General features: G+C 40.1%; 1 protein-coding gene across 2 annotated transcripts in view; it reads right to left on the bottom strand.

Moving 5' to 3' along the window:
• The window catches only part of xylt1 (xylosyltransferase I), a 97,914-nt gene that overhangs the window by 22,311 nt on the left and 57,721 nt on the right, over nucleotides 1-17,882 (bottom strand). For both annotated transcript variants that reach the window (XM_079682775.1, XM_079682776.1), the window contains exons 3-7: nucleotides 14,540-14,712; nucleotides 13,686-13,888; nucleotides 8,591-8,671; nucleotides 4,547-4,763; nucleotides 4,021-4,197 (exon numbers count right to left, since the gene is read on the bottom strand). In XM_079682775.1, coding sequence (XP_079538901.1) covers nucleotides 4,021-4,197; nucleotides 4,547-4,763; nucleotides 8,591-8,671; nucleotides 13,686-13,888; nucleotides 14,540-14,712 — 851 coding nt within the window. The remainder of the gene's footprint in view (nucleotides 1-4,020; nucleotides 4,198-4,546; nucleotides 4,764-8,590; nucleotides 8,672-13,685; nucleotides 13,889-14,539; nucleotides 14,713-17,882) is intronic.

The raw sequence follows: 17,882 nt of genomic DNA, 5'->3' as shown, positions 1-17,882 counted from the left end.
CTATGAGAAGCAAAAGAAACATATACACAAAGGTAAGGAATCAAGTGATCTTGCTGGAACGTCAAATTAAATACATTTCTGATGTTTATCAAAAATGAATCTCTACTAAGTCCCTTTTTTTCATTTGTTACAGAACATATGCTATATTGCATGTTGTGTTCTCTGTAGGGGTCGTGAGGTGAGTAAAACAGCACTCCACCGAGCATTGAACTTCTACTATTCATATTAAGTCTGACCTCAATATGATATTCCTCAGAAGTGTGGAGCTGATCACATTTTCTAAATGCTAAGGAAATAGTGCCTTAATACCATATTTGTTTGCATATTCTTGACCATGTCTTATGAGGGAAAAGGAGAGGACCGTCCGACCATTTTGCTGTCTAATATCTTCTTTCGCTGTTTCACTGTAAGATATTGACATCCTTTTCCTTATCATGTTTTGAACACGAATCCTTAATTTAATTGTACAGAAGTGATTTTTTCTAAGGAAAATTATCTGCAGCGTAGCCTAGTGTAAGTTCGGTCGGATCTTTTAGCACCTAGCTGTCTTTGTGATGTTTCCAATCGAGGTTAAAGGTGGGGTAGGTAAGTTTGAGAAACCGGCTCGAGATCTTAAGTCCATCAAATCCATAAAAAAATGTCATCTGTGAAAAGTACGACCAATCATATTTATAGCCTGCCCGGCTAAAATAACCGGATGGCCTACCTGCCTGTCAGCCTTCCATCTGTACACAAACTTATCTCGTGCCCTCATTGGTCATGTGTGCGTTCGTGTGTGTTGGAGGAGGGGCTCTGTAAGGAAGTAGCAGATTTTTCTGGTCGTGTATTTTCAAATTCTAGCGCACTCGAGCTGGTTTCTCCAAAATTACCTACCCCACCTTTAAGTTAAAGTGGTTAGGAAAAGACAAATTATGTAATCTATCTTTATTCCATGCATTCTTCTTCCTTTGGAAAACCTGGTTCCTCCACTCCCGTCAAGCTTCCTCTGGAGTCCCAAAACGCTTGACACATTGATTTCTTTTAACATAATAAGTACGTTTTTACCATAGAAGACATGTCAAAAGATGGGTACAATTTGGCACCGTTCCCCTTTGAGAGACTGAAAGCATCACATTTGTTTGCATTACGCCTTTAGAGCATTAGCACTGTCCCTTTTCGTGAATTCATCTATCTTTTATCAACTGTTTCTCAAGAGCTCCTTGTATTAGTCCGCCCATGTGTTTCTCACACTCTGTCCCTGCCACACTGCTTCTTGTGTGGTTGATGGTGCATCATAAAGTCTGCCGCCTCCACATCTTGGCCTACACACAAAGACATCTTTTCAGACCCAGACACAAAACTATTTGTTGGTACCGTTACCAAGCACAGGACACCTCGGTGCTACCTGAGGTAAACTGAAGTAAACTGTTCTCATGCTGGAGAGATGACTGTGGGTCAGTCTGAGGCTTCACCTGGTACCAGATGATGCTATTAATAATTCACCTTAAAAAAATGACCATTTGTTTATCAATTTCCCACCCTGCATTACCGTTGTGACAAAGACAACTTCCTTTCTCCTACATGCATCCACAGGGAATGAAGAATCCCAAAATTGTGAAAGGTCTAGACTCTAGATGAATTGAATTATATTTATTACCAACTCTGACATTACTCATAGTAAATCCAAGTTGTATTTATCCAGTATGCTCACAGCTTCCCAAATACATGCATTTTCACTGAAATCGAACTATTTAAAATACTTCCTCATATACATCTTATGTGTCAGTGCAAACACTTTTTATATAAGTGTTTTAAATAATATGATTTTGTCAGAAATGTGTTTGGGATGTTTTTTTTATATGGTTTTGCTCTTGCTAATCGCACCCTGAAGAATTTTCTCAGCTTTTGGATTCTTTGTTCATTGTGGATGCATGTTTGACAATCAAGCATTTTTGTTACAAATTCAAGGTAACACGGATCATGTAATTGGTTATACATAAGATAATTTTTGGGGTGACGTATTCCATCAACCCTTTGAGACAATATATCAAAACAAAATCACATGATAGTCTTTAGAGGTGCAGTGAGCTGAAAGAAGCTACCGTCACAGCCTGGCTTTCCAACCCACTTCCCAAATGCACCTTGTTCTGAAACTCGCTACTAAACAATGACGCACAAAGACAAAAGGCACTTTCTCCAGAACAATCCGTCCTCCCCTGGTGAGTGCACTTCAAAATCACTGTGCGGGGGAGAACTCGACAGTTGTACCTTGAATTATTCTTGTCATCTGCAAACCAGATTGAAGCCTCCTTTACTTGTCTTTATCTTCCGCGGTTTCTAAAGCTCAAAGGCAGACTTGGATTGCCACTCAATGGGATAATAAGTCCTATTAATACCTGGCTGCTTCTTGGTTACCAAGGTTGGACTTCATTGATACTAGGGTGCCAACCAGACCCCGAGGCAGAGCCGAGGACTGTGGGTAATGTGTTCCTCCACTGACTGTGGACAGACAACCAGGAGAGCTGAGGTCAGCTTTGAATTGTGTGTGAAGGACAGCAGAGTGAGTCAGAGCACTTACATGACTCCAAGTGATATCTAACGGTAACAGAACACTTTTACTTTGTACCTTTAGCTTCGACTTCTTAGGAGCATATTAAAAGTCAAACTGCGATACTGACTTTCTCTTGGGGTCACTGCCACTCATTCACTCTCATTTTGAAAAGCTAACTAACCCTCCTCTCCCGCTCGTACTGAACACAAAGACGATAATTACTATTAGGGTTTTTTTCCCTCTCAGGGTCATACTAATCGAGAAATAATTTTGCACATATTGATTGTGAAAGCTGTGGGAACGGGCTGGAGTGTGGAGGTTTGGAGGAGAGACCTTGAAGGTAGAGAATTTAGAGATTGCCTGCAGCTGATTTCCCACGACATACTGAGGCAATGTGTGTGTGTGTGTGTGTGTGTGTGTGTGTGTGTGTGTGCGTGTGTGCGTGTGTGTGTGTGTGTGTGTGTGTGTGTGTGTGTGTGTGTGTGTGTGTGTGTGTGTGTGTGTGTGTGTGTGTGTGTGTGTTGCAAACATCCTCTAAAAGAGATGTATACCTTTTTGACTTTAATTTTCTCTGTTTTGTTTGTTTGGTTTATGTGACGTCCAAGACAAACCAAACAACCTTACCTTTAACACCTACTCACAGGTGCAAGAAAAGCCTTTTGGACGCTTTATTTTGAATTGAAAAATGCTCCTGAATACATTTAGAATTTTTAAGCAGAATATATTCTTTTCAAATCATTCTTCTGAATGCCAAATTGCATTTCACTACACATCCATGTTTGTGTATGAGGCAAATGTACCTTTGAGTCCCTTTGAGGCTATTCCTTGCTAACATCTCATGTAAGATAATAGCTACTAGACTAGAAGTATTAAAATGAACAATAAAAAATGTTGGGCAAATACATGTGTCTGACTGATTTTAATGCTTTGAACCTAAATGTGATTAACCTTGTCGACTTTCACTTTTAGTAAGATTTCTACTTCAAAACTCTCTCTCTGCAGCATTTTTCTGCCTCGCAATCCTAATTGTATTGATATTTTAATGATAAAAGAGAGTGCTGACACGGGCAAGACAATACAAGATCCAACAGCGCCTAACAGTGTCATATGATATGGGTTGCATCTTTTAGGCACATATATATATACTCTATATAGACATATGTATATAGATTTTCCAGCATTTCACACAACGTTTGTATTGTGCCCTTGAGATAAAGGCCTATTAATCAATTCAGTTTCACTGGCATTGTCTTTTGCAGTACAATTGTCCTTGCTTGGAGGGTTTGCCTGCAGCCATTTCGTTTTTTCTACTATTTCAGAGATGCAACGTAGAAGAAATAAAATCAGATTCTGAAAATTCGAAAATAAAGGCCACACAGGGCTGTAAGGACGTTAGCAGTACCTCTGTACTGAAGCCCTGCTTTTGGACGCATAATTAATTATAGAAAATTGGCAAGCCACATTTTTTATTCCACCTTATTGTTTTTTACCTGAAAGCGGTGGAAGTCGGCAGGCTTGAAGTCATTGGGGGAGCAGCCGCACCAGTCCACGATGTGCTTGTACTGGCACTTACAGCCCAGTTTGCGGTTCCAGTTGGTGATGCGCAGGTTGTTATCCACCATGCTCTCACAGTGGGCGCTGTTCTCCAGCACTGTGTGGAAGAACGACTGGTGGGGGAGACGTGGGAAGAGGGAGAGGGCAGAGAAAGAAAGACAATATTAGAAAGTAGCACACATTTTTTTCAACATTAAATTCACAGAGAGGAAATAGAGTAGCAGCGACTTCAGCTATTTTCCAATTCTCGTATACGCTTGGAAAGTCAGCTTTCATGTTATGCTTTTATTTCTGCCTATGAGTTTCCCTACACATCTAATACAGCAATGATAAGTAAAAAGTGTATTCTGTTTCTATACGTGACAAAGGGGAAGAGCAAAGCCTGTGAGTTGAAGGTTAAGAAACACTTGAATGTGTAAAAGTTGTGTGTTTGTAAAAGTGGTGAGTGTAGATGTGTGTTACCTCGGCCGGCAGCAGAGTGTAGGCGTAGAAGCGCTTCATGCTGGTGACCAGGTCGTCCTTGGAGTTGATGACATATTCCACAAACATGCGGTTGAGGAGGAACCAGTCGGACCCTCCATCCACAGAGATGCCTTCTGCGATTTTACGGTCGCCCAGTCTCCACATGTGGGTGTCGCATTCGAAAAACAGACGGTCCAGACCCTGCTTACGGATAAACCTGGCGAGCACACGCAAACATATGGTTACCCCGCTGAATGTAATTAAATAAACGAAACAATGAGAACTTTTATTTTTCAGTAAGAGAAACAAACAAGCAAGCAGGTGAAAATTAGACTTTCAAATCACCATTTGCATAAAAATAAGCACTCTTTAGTTCTTGTTTTATATTTAGAGGGACATTTGTGTATAATCAAAAGCTATTTTTTATTTTTTGCCAATTCTATTTTTAATTTCCAATAAAAAGCGGATCTGTGCCTGTCACAAGAGGCCTTTGTGGACTTCAGTGAACATTGTCCTCTTCCAGTGGGAGAAAAGGAATGCTTATAATAATATCAGGGGGAAAATTTGTTAAAAAACGAGGTGAGCTAAAAAAGAGAATACTATAAAGCAGGGTTGTCAAACTCAAATACACAGTGGGCCAAAATAAAAAAAATGGGTACTAGTCGAGGGCCGGACTGGTTCAATGTTTATTGCAAAACTTATTGAAATGAACTTATTGCACATATTAAACCTGGAACTAACAAAGCTTAAATGATTGCCTATAAAAACAACATTAAACATTAAATAATCAGTTGCATTCATTTCTTATGGCTCTATCTGCAGCTTCTTATGATTACATTTTTCCACAGGCCAACAACAGCTTCACAAAAACAATTTCCCTCAAAGAAAAAACCAAACATGCCCTGCTGTCTCAAGAGAAAAAGTGCAGAAGGAAACATCCATTGAAAATCAGTTTGCTCTGTGATGCTAGTTCAAGCCAGATACTTGGCATCTCATCTTGGGTGCAAGTTCATCAATGTTTGGGCTCAGGCTCTGAGCTGAGGAGATCCTCAGGGTTGAGTGAAGGTGTGCGTGCAATATACCGGCGGGCCAGATCTAATAGTAATTAGAAATTATCCTGCGGGCCGAAATGAAATCCACCACGGGCCGGATTTGGCCCCATGTGCTGTAAAGTATGTTCAGCTAGACACAACTCTACAAAGAGAGATTACAGATTTGTCATGTTGATATTTTAAGCCCAAAAGCAAAAAAAATTTTAAACTGTAAAGAAAAGTCCGATATTACAATATATTTTCTACTTTCTGATTGTATTTGAACACATGTTGTGTGATCCAGGCTTCCATCAGCAAACTAATTACCATATCTATGCTAAGTTATAATAATACATGTAAATAGTAATACATTTTTGTCCTAACCAGGTCCTGTAGAAAATATAACATTTTGCAAAGAGCCATTAATCACTCAACTCGACCGACAGTGACGTGAGAAAAACGCAGCAAAACTTTGACTGAACTACAGACTGTTGACACAAAGCACAGAGTGAAGGGCTAGCGTGGTTGTAAACATGTAAATTGTTTACTCTATACAGCATGTGGAGCCCCCCATTTCCTCCAATATTGGTAAGACACGAAATAAATTATGAAAGAAATTCAAGTTGAGTTTTTTCTCTTTGATTACTGCGTTGTCCTGCACAAAACACATTTTTGAGTTCTCCTTCATCCAGCCCTTATTGTGTTGTATCCATAGAGGAGCAGGACTATACATGGAAATGAGTAAAATGTGACAGGAGCAAAAAGAGTTTCAGGGTTAGGGTTCAGGGGTTAAACCCTTATCTATATTATGTTAGTATTTAAACATTACATCCCAAAATGACTTTACTTTAGCAGAATCTTTGTCCTATCCTTGGCCTGAGACGACAGGAGAAATGTGTCATTTGCACGTTAACCAGCAACAGGCCGAGTGACACCCTGTATGCATAATGGATGGTGTTAGTCCTACTGACGGATCGAGTGTTGATGGAGGGAGTCAAATTCTGGTCAGCCGGGTCAGACTGATCCCTCTGTTACCTGAACGCTGACTAACACTGATGTGTCGACCTTGTGGCTTAAACAAACATACGTGGAAGACATTTTAGAAATGCACTCATTCTGTGGTGTTGGTAAATATGAACATACAACCCCCATATTTAAAAAACTCAATCTATTAAAATGTGTTGACAGTAAAGCTTAGAACAGTACTGATTATGCACAACATTTTCCATAACAAAATGCCTAATAACATTCAAAAGCAGTTCCAAAGCACAGTCAGGAAATACCCAACTAAGCATCCTAACTGGCTGTGTAGCAAGCCCTGTAGAACAACCATCAAATCACAGAGCTTATCCATAATCGGAGTTAGAACGTGGAATGGACTTAACACAGACCTTTCAAGTATTACTTGTCATCAACAATTCAAAACTAAATTAAAAAAATTAATATTTGCAGATTACTCCAGCTAACAAATATTGGGTATTCCCAGAATCAATTATTTGTTTTAGAAATATTAACTTCTCAGTTTGTTTATTTATTTAATATTGTTTACATTACTTTTTATTTATTTTTTCCTTCTTATTTATTTTCATCTTTATGCGGTTGAATTATTATTTCAGAACTGGAAATTGCCTTGTAATATTTGCATTGGTGTATATGAGTGCATTTGTGTACTTATACACCTTAACATATGGTGCTTATGTATATGTTGTGTGAACATATGAATGTAAAAAAAAGTCACTTGAAAATAAGTGTCCACAATGTGTATATGCATATATTATTATTATTATTTATTTGCCAAGTACATGTGTACATATATATATTTTTATATATAGCATTTTCCTTTTCAAAAAAGATAGTCAAATGCTATTGACATGTGCAGAAAATGACCCTATATCTAGTTTTCATATACATACCTGTATATATGCATTTACTAATTTTTCCCTAACTTCAATTTATTTCTTTGTACTCCTTAATTTCTATACGTTTATGACACAATAATGCCAATGTTATATTAGGATGATTCACGGGAAGGCTACTTCCCATAAGCTATGCTTCAGCCCTCCCACTTCTACTCATTTTGTTTATCTTTGTGTCTATGAATTATACTTTTTTATTTTTTCTATGATTTAGTAGAATAGATAATTTGTCTTCGGCACACAAGCTTCTGTGTAGCTGTTGGCAATGGAAATCTTATTTTAGGCCCCAGGCTAACTCCGAACATGCAACATACAATATCACATTTCATTTAGCTAACGCTTTTATCCAAAAAGATAATAATCAGTTAAATAAAACATGTTTTTCTTCAGAGGTACATTAGCTTAAAATAAACAAAACCACTGTCAGTGCTGGTGCATTAGTTTTAAAAGGGCTAAACCCCTTTAAGCACTTCAATTTTGTTTTTGAGTTAGGTTTGGACAAGATATAAGAACAACAGATGGGTTTGTAGTTGTCAATATACTTACATAAAAGAAAGAATATATAAAATAGTGCAAATAAAATGATGGTGCAACTAAAATCGCATTTGCACATAGAGGTTGATTACTGAGATCATTATTGTTGTTTAAACTAAACAAAATCAGGAACATAACAGCACTCACATACTGTTGACTGCAAATAGAAAAAGGAACTGCTGAGTCACGCTGACTCATGCATCCATGCTGAAAATAAATATATCTTTGGATTTTCAAGTGTTTTTTGGGTGTTTCTTTTTGCCCACGGTGTTTAGCGATGACTGGTTTGTCGCAGTGTTGTGATGATGCAGGAATTAGAGGGTGGCAGCAGGAAGAAGCCGCTCTGGCAATGACCTCGCTAGCTCACGCCACCAAGAAGGTTAATTAATGAAGCCACAGATGGGAGCTAATTGTATTATGATTCAGTGACCACGCCATGTGGCAGGAGTACGGCGTGGTGCTTAGGTGCTGCTGTGTGTGAGGGAACCAGACAGGCCAGAGAGTCACAGAGTGAAGAGGAAGGTTAGGGTGTTAAAATGAAGTTTAAAAAATGTGCTTCTCACCTAGCGTTGTCCCTGCCGTGGGACTTGATGAAGTTCATGTCTCTGTATTTGGACAGGAAGGCCACCAGCTGGTTGTTGGTCCTGAAATGGAAGAACAAGGACTTAATGTGAAATAACTCATATTGTTTAAATGTTTTCATCACTTAGCCACATGTTACATTGCTCTTATATTTAAGGTCTATCCAATCCTGTCCAGTCTGCGCCTGTGGATAACACTCCGTGGAAAGAACATGATAAATGGCATTTGCCATTAGGGTCTGGCAATGTAAAGCTTATTTTATCTCCCTCAATGAAAATATTACATTTTTCCAAAATTCACTACATATAGTATGTCACTATATGTTCCGTTTTCCACATCAGACTTTGCACAAGTTGCATACTGGACCATGACTCTCTCCAATCTAGAAGTGATGTCATCAAATTCAGATTCAAGACCTTCAGCAGGTCAAACAAACTCATCACAGTAAAGTTCAAATATCAGTGTGAATAAGCAAAACACGTTTTTGAGTCACAATCACAGACATCGGCTGCCCAGCATCAGACCCTCAGCCCCTTCACGCCGTTAAAACTATTTAGGATTATACAAAAGATTGTGCTATCCATGATTTTGATGAATGACTCCATGCTGCTCTTCCTTTATAGAGCCGTCCCCGTGCTCTCACACGGCAGGCTAAAAGCTTGGCTCCGCGGGCTACGCCACAGTCAATGGCGCTAACATCTCTTCTGTGGTGGAGCTTTTCATGATGGCTTGGCTTGCATCGTTAAAAGAGCAGCGAGGCTCTGGTAAAAAGCTTGAGGATCATTGGGGGGAGGGACAAGCACATATTAATGTCATTTTCTCTTCAAGGAGTAATTTCACAGCCTGGGGGGCTTATCTTAGGAGGTCCTGAGCCATAAAGCCTAACTGATGATGTGCCGCACAGACACATTCAGGCTTCTCTGTCTCTACTTCCCACACAGACAATGTACAGGCACAGAGGCACACAAATGCTTGTAGGCACGAAGCCACACACACACACACACACACACACACACACACACACACACACACACACACACACACACACACACACACACACACACACACACACACACACACACACACACACACACACACACACACACACACACACACACACACACACACACACACACACACACACACAGAGCGAGGGGAATTCATGTCAAGCTCCAGATTTGCCACCTGAGTGGTCACCCCGTCCACTGGGTCTAGTTTGCTTACTGTCAGCCCTGTGGCTGCCCTGTCTCACAGCGGTGTTCACACGCACATATTACTGTAACACACACTCTGCCGTGAGCTTCAACTCCGCCTGGTATCTATGAAATGTGCACATTTTCAATAGCACTGCAAGGTACACTTCAAGATTGTGCCACTATTTCCCTATCATGGTCTAACTGGTAAATCAATTATATGCATTCATATAAAAAAGACTTTCAATATACCAGTCTAGAGGGGAATACCAGTGGATCACAGGTTATGAATGCATTAACAGAGCAGTGTTGCTTTATTTATTTATTATGTTTGTCCAACCTGCAAAAAGTTCTGCAACCTAATTTAAAAATACTTCTTGTTTTTACTACTTCTTGTTTTTTTGATATAGTTCTAATACAGGCTTTTTTCACAGCAGGGAATGTCACCTATCACTTATGGAACAAAGCCAAAATATGAGATACAACTTTTTCCCCGAGACAGAGATGACAAACTGACAGAGATTAGACGATACGACGCCTGCAACCAGTCATTGTCTCAAAAGCTCAAAGCTCAGACTTCTTAAAAGCCGCTCTGAAGTCTATGAAAGGGGCTTTTAAGAGAAGAAAGAGGTAAAAGAAGGAGACTGTGTAGATTAAAGCTGGGAAAGAGGGTTGCACTCTGACAAAGCAAGCGTGTAACTCATCCTCTGGCCTCTCTGGACAGAAACACACACACACACACACACACACACACACACACACACACACACACACACACACACACACACACACACACACACACACACACACACACACACACACACACACACACACACACACACACACACACACACACACACACACGCACACACACACACACAGGCACACACACACACAGCATCCCCCCGCAGACTCAGCCCCTGTGCTGGTGTGAGGGGCTCTGGGTTTGCCTTTTGAGAGCCATCCATGCGGCAGGACAGACATTATCAGGGAATTAGAGGGGAAATAATCCATGTCTCCAGTCCCACTGATAACAACAGCAGCAGTCAGGGCAGCGTGCCACCCCCCCACACCTTTAGTGCCTACTGTTTGGTCAAAAAAGAAAAGTATGTGACCACAAATACTTAAACTGCTCTTAAGAGAGTTCTCATAGGTCTTAACTTTGCGGTGTTTCAAAGTCAGTGTATTACCTACAGTCAATGACGGCCAGTTTGGAGTAAGAAGGGAGTAGCAGTACAGTAGTAAAGCTTTATACTTGTGGAAAAGGCTGCAACAAAGCCTTATTTTGGCCAACTACAAATAAATCAGTAGCTGTTTAGGTGTAAGCTTTATTTACAAAAGAGACCAATATTTTCCCGGCTTTGCCATTCTTTTATACAGACCTTTCAATGCCAGCAGACTACATTGACTAATATTGTGTTCTTACCTCCCAGAACATGCTAGTCTACCGCTACCTTGATCGGTTAGTTAGTTTGGGTTATTTTGTGACTTCCGTGTTTTCAAGGGTTGGTTCTGATTCACCAAAGTCATACAATAATACTAATAAACAAATCGATGGTCGAAGCGTTAGACCAGCGGCTCCCGAGGTCTGCAAGGGAAAATTAGTTTCTGTTGATGGAGACTGGAGAAAAGATCGTAGATAATAGAACGACTTTCCTGCTTGAGATGTATTTCTAATGGCAATATAAAACTGTAGGGAACACTTAGCGCACACTAACCCAAACTCTAACCCTGTAAGGAAAGACTGATGAACATTCAGGATATATTTTCTTTTTTTATGACATTGGAGTCATGAACCGGGATGACTGGAAGCGACGATGGAGGGCTCGTCTGAGGACGACCTAGAGAGAGTCATGGAGAGAACTCGGTGTAAATGTAAACTTTGGACACAGCACCTTGAGGTGTGATTGAGGCATCTGCTTATTCCAACACGTTCTTCTTCCTCCGTGCAGTAGTGTGCTATATTAAGTTCATAATGACAATGTAATGCTGTGTTTATTCTCGAGGGGGAATGTCTCCGAAGAAAATCAGAGAGGATTATCAGCGACAAAACAGCTGAGTGGGTTTGGGTTTCTTGCTTGAGGAGACTTGAGAAGGAAGCCCCCTAGAACAGAGGTCTGAACCCCGGCCTGCCACTTAAAAGGACCACAGTTCAAATGAGTAAATAGACAGTCAAATCTAGCTGTGGTTTTGAATGCACTTGCTAAGCAAAGATACAAGATTTGCATTTACATATTTCTAAATTGCATGGATCTAAAACAGGCGGTTTCCTCTTGTTCTCCTTTCCTATAACTGCTTATTCTCGCTTCCTCGTCTCTCCCTGTCATTTCTGTCTCTCGGCTCCGTCTTTCCCTCTATCAATCGTTCCGTTTCCCAACAGATGGGGCTTAAAACCTTCACTGTCAGCCTTTTTCACAACAACATCACCCTCATGCAAATGAGGATGCAAAACACGGGAAGAAAACAGTGTCTCGGTTCATGCACTCGCAAATACCTTTAATCATGCGCTGACAGACGTACGGACAGGCATACAGACAGGATAAAATATGCACACATGTACACAGACAGATGCTGAACTTCATCGGTATATGTGAAAACATCCATACATAACAAGACTGAACCCATCTTTGAATACAATCCACATTTGCCCATGCATCCTCGCTCCAGCTGTGGAGACATCAGATCCAGCTTCTTTCTGCCCAGCGGCCATTACAGCCTGTCTAAACTCAACTGGTGGACATCTGGCTGCGCAGAAGAGATAACTCTCCCCTTAATAGGAGGATTTTAATTGGCTGCTGCAGAGCTACATCAAAAACCCAGCAGACCCTGAACTCCCCAAAGGACTATAAACTCGCCAAAAAAAATCAAAAAATAATAATTGTCACAAGATGTCTCGTCCAATAGGCCATTTCCATGAATTCATGTCCAGTTCACGTACACTTAGTGGCTTTAATTACATTTTACAGCCTCTTTAAGGGGATGTTTTGGAGTGGTGTGGAGATGACTTTAGTACCGTACAGTAGACAACAGGCCTGGGGCGTCGATAGGTATTGACCCCGTGCGTTTCAATTCTAATCAGTTCAACATGTAACCCTTTCAATGGAGTGTGAGCAAAGGAGCAGGTATTCGAAGAGAAGGTGTGAACGCATAGTGTTTGAGAGAAGCAGAGGTTCTACCTCATTGATCTGTTTGGTGTGGAGTGACTCTTTATTTAAAGCTCACAGTTAACCGCAGGAACCCATACCAGTGTGTATTGAATTACTGCTAGCATATTGGCTGAAAGTGCTCTGCTATTGTTGTGCCTTTGTCACAGATATAACTGTACACTGCTTACACCTAAGTTCATTTCCTAACAGGAACATTCTCCTGTCAGGCTAGCAGAGAACTCACAGTTTCATAGTTTCCTTTTTCTTTTCTTGACTCCACCTTTAACAGAAACATTTGCACATAATGTACTCACAATACCTCACTGCATCTCAATTTTAACCTTAATTAAAAAAAAATTACTACTCTGCACACTTTTGTAATGTATATAGTATCCTATCTATATAACTTTTGTTAATTGGTCTATTATATAGAGTATTCTTACTTATTCTGTATATTTTATATTGAGTATTCCTTAGAAAATCCATTTATATATTTGTTCTACTGTTGATATATATATATTTACTGTTTATGTTTGTTTATCTTTTTTCTATTCTCTTTTATCTTATTTTATTTAATGTCTAACTCATGTGTAATGGACAATTTACATGTTGCTCTGATAAAAATAAATCCAATTTGGGATAAAAAAATCTAATCTAATATATATAAATAACCTCAGTCAGATCTCCACTACAACCCTGTACTAAACTCCAGTTGCTGTAAAAAACCTCTCTGTTACCTGATGGGGTAGTCGGCAGCACTGAGGTTGATGAAGAAGTCCCAGCTCCAGTCCCTCATGGCCAGCAGGTCGGCCATGCTGCGGAGGTACATGGTCAGCAGACTGGCCCCCCCCCAGATGGTGGCCATGCGCCAGGGTGTCACCCTCACATTGGGATAATGGGCAGCCATGGCTTGAATCTGCCTATGCAGATAGTTGGAGCGCTGGAACAAAACACTCTAATTAATCTAATGTCCGATAGCAAGACAGTGATGTTATTGACAAACAAAGAACATTGTAATTAGTGTAAATCTTTCAGTATCTCCTGTATCGAATAACAATGTGTTATACATAAGGGAGTTTATTTTATGATCTACTCTTATTGTTAGTAAATGCAGTATGGAAAATGATGCCATGAAAGCAGAGTATAAGAAAATAGTTTTTATATATAAATAAGCTATCATAAATTCATAGTAGTAATTCTAACACAAAAAAGCTCACATTTATTCATATTTAACATGCATAAACTACAGTTTAAATGAAAAAAGAAATGCTGCCTGTTGCATTTATTATAATAGTGATATTTGGTGGGATGTCTCAAATTATCGCTGTAAAAATTGTATTTAGTGCAATGTTTTTAACCAATCACACAATGTGACACAACTTTGGCTGGATGTGTAGGGTTACTGTCCATCAGAAGCAATTTATAAGTTATTTTGATTTTTGTAAATTGGGAAACGATTAAGAATCCTAGAACATCAATTCTTACATGAAGCAATTTTTACCGACCCCCAAGTTTAGAAGTCTATTCAAACTTCCATCTATGAAACGATTGATTTGCAGGTACATCATGTTTGTCCCCTCTCTGTGCTCACCTGATCCACGTGTATGTAGTAGTAGTGCGAGCTGTGGAAGATGGCTTTGAAGAGGCGTTGAAACTGGCGGGAGGCTCGTCCGTGGACCACCAGGACAAATGCTATTCTGACTGGTTTTATAGGAAAGATCTCCACAGAGTCTTCATCCCACTGGACATTAGTATTGGCTTTACCTGTAAGGTAAGATAAGACAACATTTATGTAACAACACCAGGGAACATACATCTTGTATTAACGACATGTTCACACAGCATTGCATCAGTAATATAACTAGGGGTTGTTTGCATGTTTGATTGCCAAATCAAATCTGTAATTTACATGATTATCTATGAGAGGCTGCACAAACAGCGCCATATGTTACTGTATAATGGGGGAGCACCTATAAATATCTATGAGGGATAAGGAATATAGTAATAAAATGTCATTCTTTCAATAAACAATAAGGGAAATAGCTTCAAAACAAGGTTGCTCAGCAACACGGTAAGTAGCAGAGTGGTATGATTAGCATATTCATATTACTTAACTGCTATGTAACAAGTGAACATAAAGTCGATATTTTACATTGTCTTTCCTGCCACAGTCGGAACTGGGGAAGTGCCTATATTTCTAAATGTATGCTCTTTTGAAGATATAATATAGGACTATTATGTAGCCATTATGGTTTGAGAAACACTTACTGAGCAGGCTGTGATTTTATAACTTGTGTTTCTTTTAAAAGGGATAGTTTGGATCTGGGGCTGTAGCAACGGTTTCACTTTAGCAACGGTTTGACTTACAAATAGATCAAAATCAGTTTGAACTGGGCTATATTTCAAATATCTTTGCTGCTTTACCTTCCTGTCAAACTGAATCTTTTACCTTTGCTTTCACCAAGGCAACGAGACTCTATTGAAAAATAAAAACATTTGCTTTTTGCAAACAAGAGGGTTGCTTTTCTATGCTGCCTTGATTGTTTGGTTTGTAAAACTAACTAATTGAAGCAGTGATAGACCAACCGCAAGGTAAAATATTTGTGGAATCTGGTAGATTTAAAGAGACCATAGATAGCTTTAACTGCCTCAGTGCACCCTCGGAAAGAATAGTGTACCTAAAATCTGATATTGATTTCCATGCTGGTATTCCTGTATGCTTCTACGAGCTTGTAAGGCAGGCCAACAGTCAGGTAGCTAACTGACTATAGATAACTACTTCATACAAATCCACTTTAAAGAAACCAAACTATCCTTTAGAATACATCAGATGTCATGCACAAGGAACACAAGTAAGTTGACAACCAAGATATAAAAAACAAACTTAGTAAAAGAAAGTCCGACAGCTCTTTCAGCCCTACTGTGGAAAAAGCATGACCACAAAATCTCTTATCGGTTTTTCTTCAGTGATTGAACTTGAACCATGACAATTTCAACCCTTACACACTGTAACTACTATCCTCATTCAGATCCTTTTGATCCTATAAACGATTCCTCCGGGGTTTCGGGGTGTAGCACTGTTTGACAATGTGCCATCATTCCTCTCAGGCAAAACTCATAGAAGATGCCTTGGATGTCACACAAATGACAACAATAACCATGCAAAGCAAACACCGCCCTGGTCGCGGCCTGCCAAGCCACTATCAAATTAAACAATTCCAACAATCTGTGAAGAGCCGCTGGTAACCTCACATAGCTCCATTGTGCGGTTTTGTACCACCCTAGACCGCACTAAGACAAACAATTGCACTTCAAAACTTGAGAAGAAAAAGTTTATCGAGGCAGCTCTGCATGATCAAGTCCCACAACGTTACATTACACACATTGTTTGTTTTTAACCTCAGTTATTACAGCAAATGTGGGCATGCAGCTTATGAGACATGTTTGTTTACAGAACGTGCCTTAAGTATATTAATTACTTTAGTTTGGGACTTCAGTTCCCAAGAGCCTGCAGTGCTGAAGAAGTAGATGAAGCTACAGTAAGGGAGTTCTGAGGTGATGGGTGTTTATTCCCCTGAGCGCACATTGAAACAAATTACCCCTCCCGGCTCCTCTCCCAGTCTGGCCCTGAGGCTCCTGTAATTACTCAAATGTTAAAGGCGAGTGTCAGACATGTCGGCTCTTTATGAGTCGACAGCGACCGGCTAAAAGGCCTCTTCCCCACTGTTTAACTAATCTCATTCATTCAAATGTAAGGGCAGGTGTCCAACATGGCTTTGTTTAAAGGTTGACCACAAGGTTGGGTTAATGACAGGCTCCCTTGACTCCAATTGGCTGTGGCTCCTGTCAGTCACTCATACTTATTACCCACTTATTTGTCTCTCTCTCTCTCTCTCTCTCTCTCTCTCTCTCTCTCTCTCTCTCTCTCTCTCTCTCTCTGCATGTGTGTGTGTGTAGGTCTATGTGTGTGTGACAGCTCATGGGGGAAATCTGCTGTGAGCCGTATCAGATTGAGCGGTAATTGGTGGCCAGCTAAGAAGGTTCACTGGTTTGCTTTGCACACGGATAATTGGCCAGTCGTTTCACAAAGCACTTTGAGAGTGTGTGCTATGCTAGCTAGCTGAACTAATGAGCACTGCTGTGTGTGTGTGTGTGTGTGTGTGTGTGTGTGTGTGTGTGTGTGTGTGTGTGTGTGTGTGTGTGTGTGTGTGTGTGTGTGTGTTTGTGTGTGTGAGAGAGAGAACTTACATTTTACTGTCAGTTTTGTCGAGCATGTGTGTTTATCTGCAGAAGAGCTTGACATGTAGTATTTTTCTGCACCTGAAGGCACTGCGGGCCTTTTTCCCAAAGGAAAAAAAACTCAGAAGCCCTCTTCTTGAACTCATCACTCTTCATCATGCTTCCCATCGCCATCAATCTTTTAAACTGCGTCTCCCTCATCTGCTATCACCCCGCTCTCTTCCTCCATCATCTTGTGTAACTTCGGGCTCTTACCAACCCTCCATCTTAACTGCTCATATGAGAGGTTAGAACAAGAGCTGAGCTTTATCCCAAAGGGCTTGTTCCAAATTGCATTTGGAAATGTCTCGGGGATGGCGTCTGCTACATCGAAACATCAGCAGAGCCAGCTCGGCAAACATAAATCATATCCATGGGTTTGATTTTTAAGAATATAATAAAACACTTAATTTCCTTTTCTTTAAAGATATGTTACACTTTTATTGATCCGCAGTGGGGAAATTCAATAAAGTACGTTATATATGTAAAGCTGAAATAAAGGCCACTTGGAGGAACACTGAAATATTATCCCCTCTTGAGTTGAAATTAAGAACGTTAGCAAAAAGTTGCCTATTTGTATTTACACATCCAGCAAAAACAGGGCAAACTAGTTAACCAGCTACATGATAACCTTTAAATGGTTTCGGTATCCTGCG

The sequence above is a fragment of the Notothenia rossii genome, assembly GCF_949606895.1.
Source record: "Notothenia rossii genome assembly, chromosome: 1".
In the NCBI taxonomy this organism is placed as follows: domain Eukaryota; kingdom Metazoa; phylum Chordata; class Actinopteri; order Perciformes; family Nototheniidae; genus Notothenia; species Notothenia rossii.
This window is presented reverse-complemented; position numbering and strand designations above follow the sequence as displayed.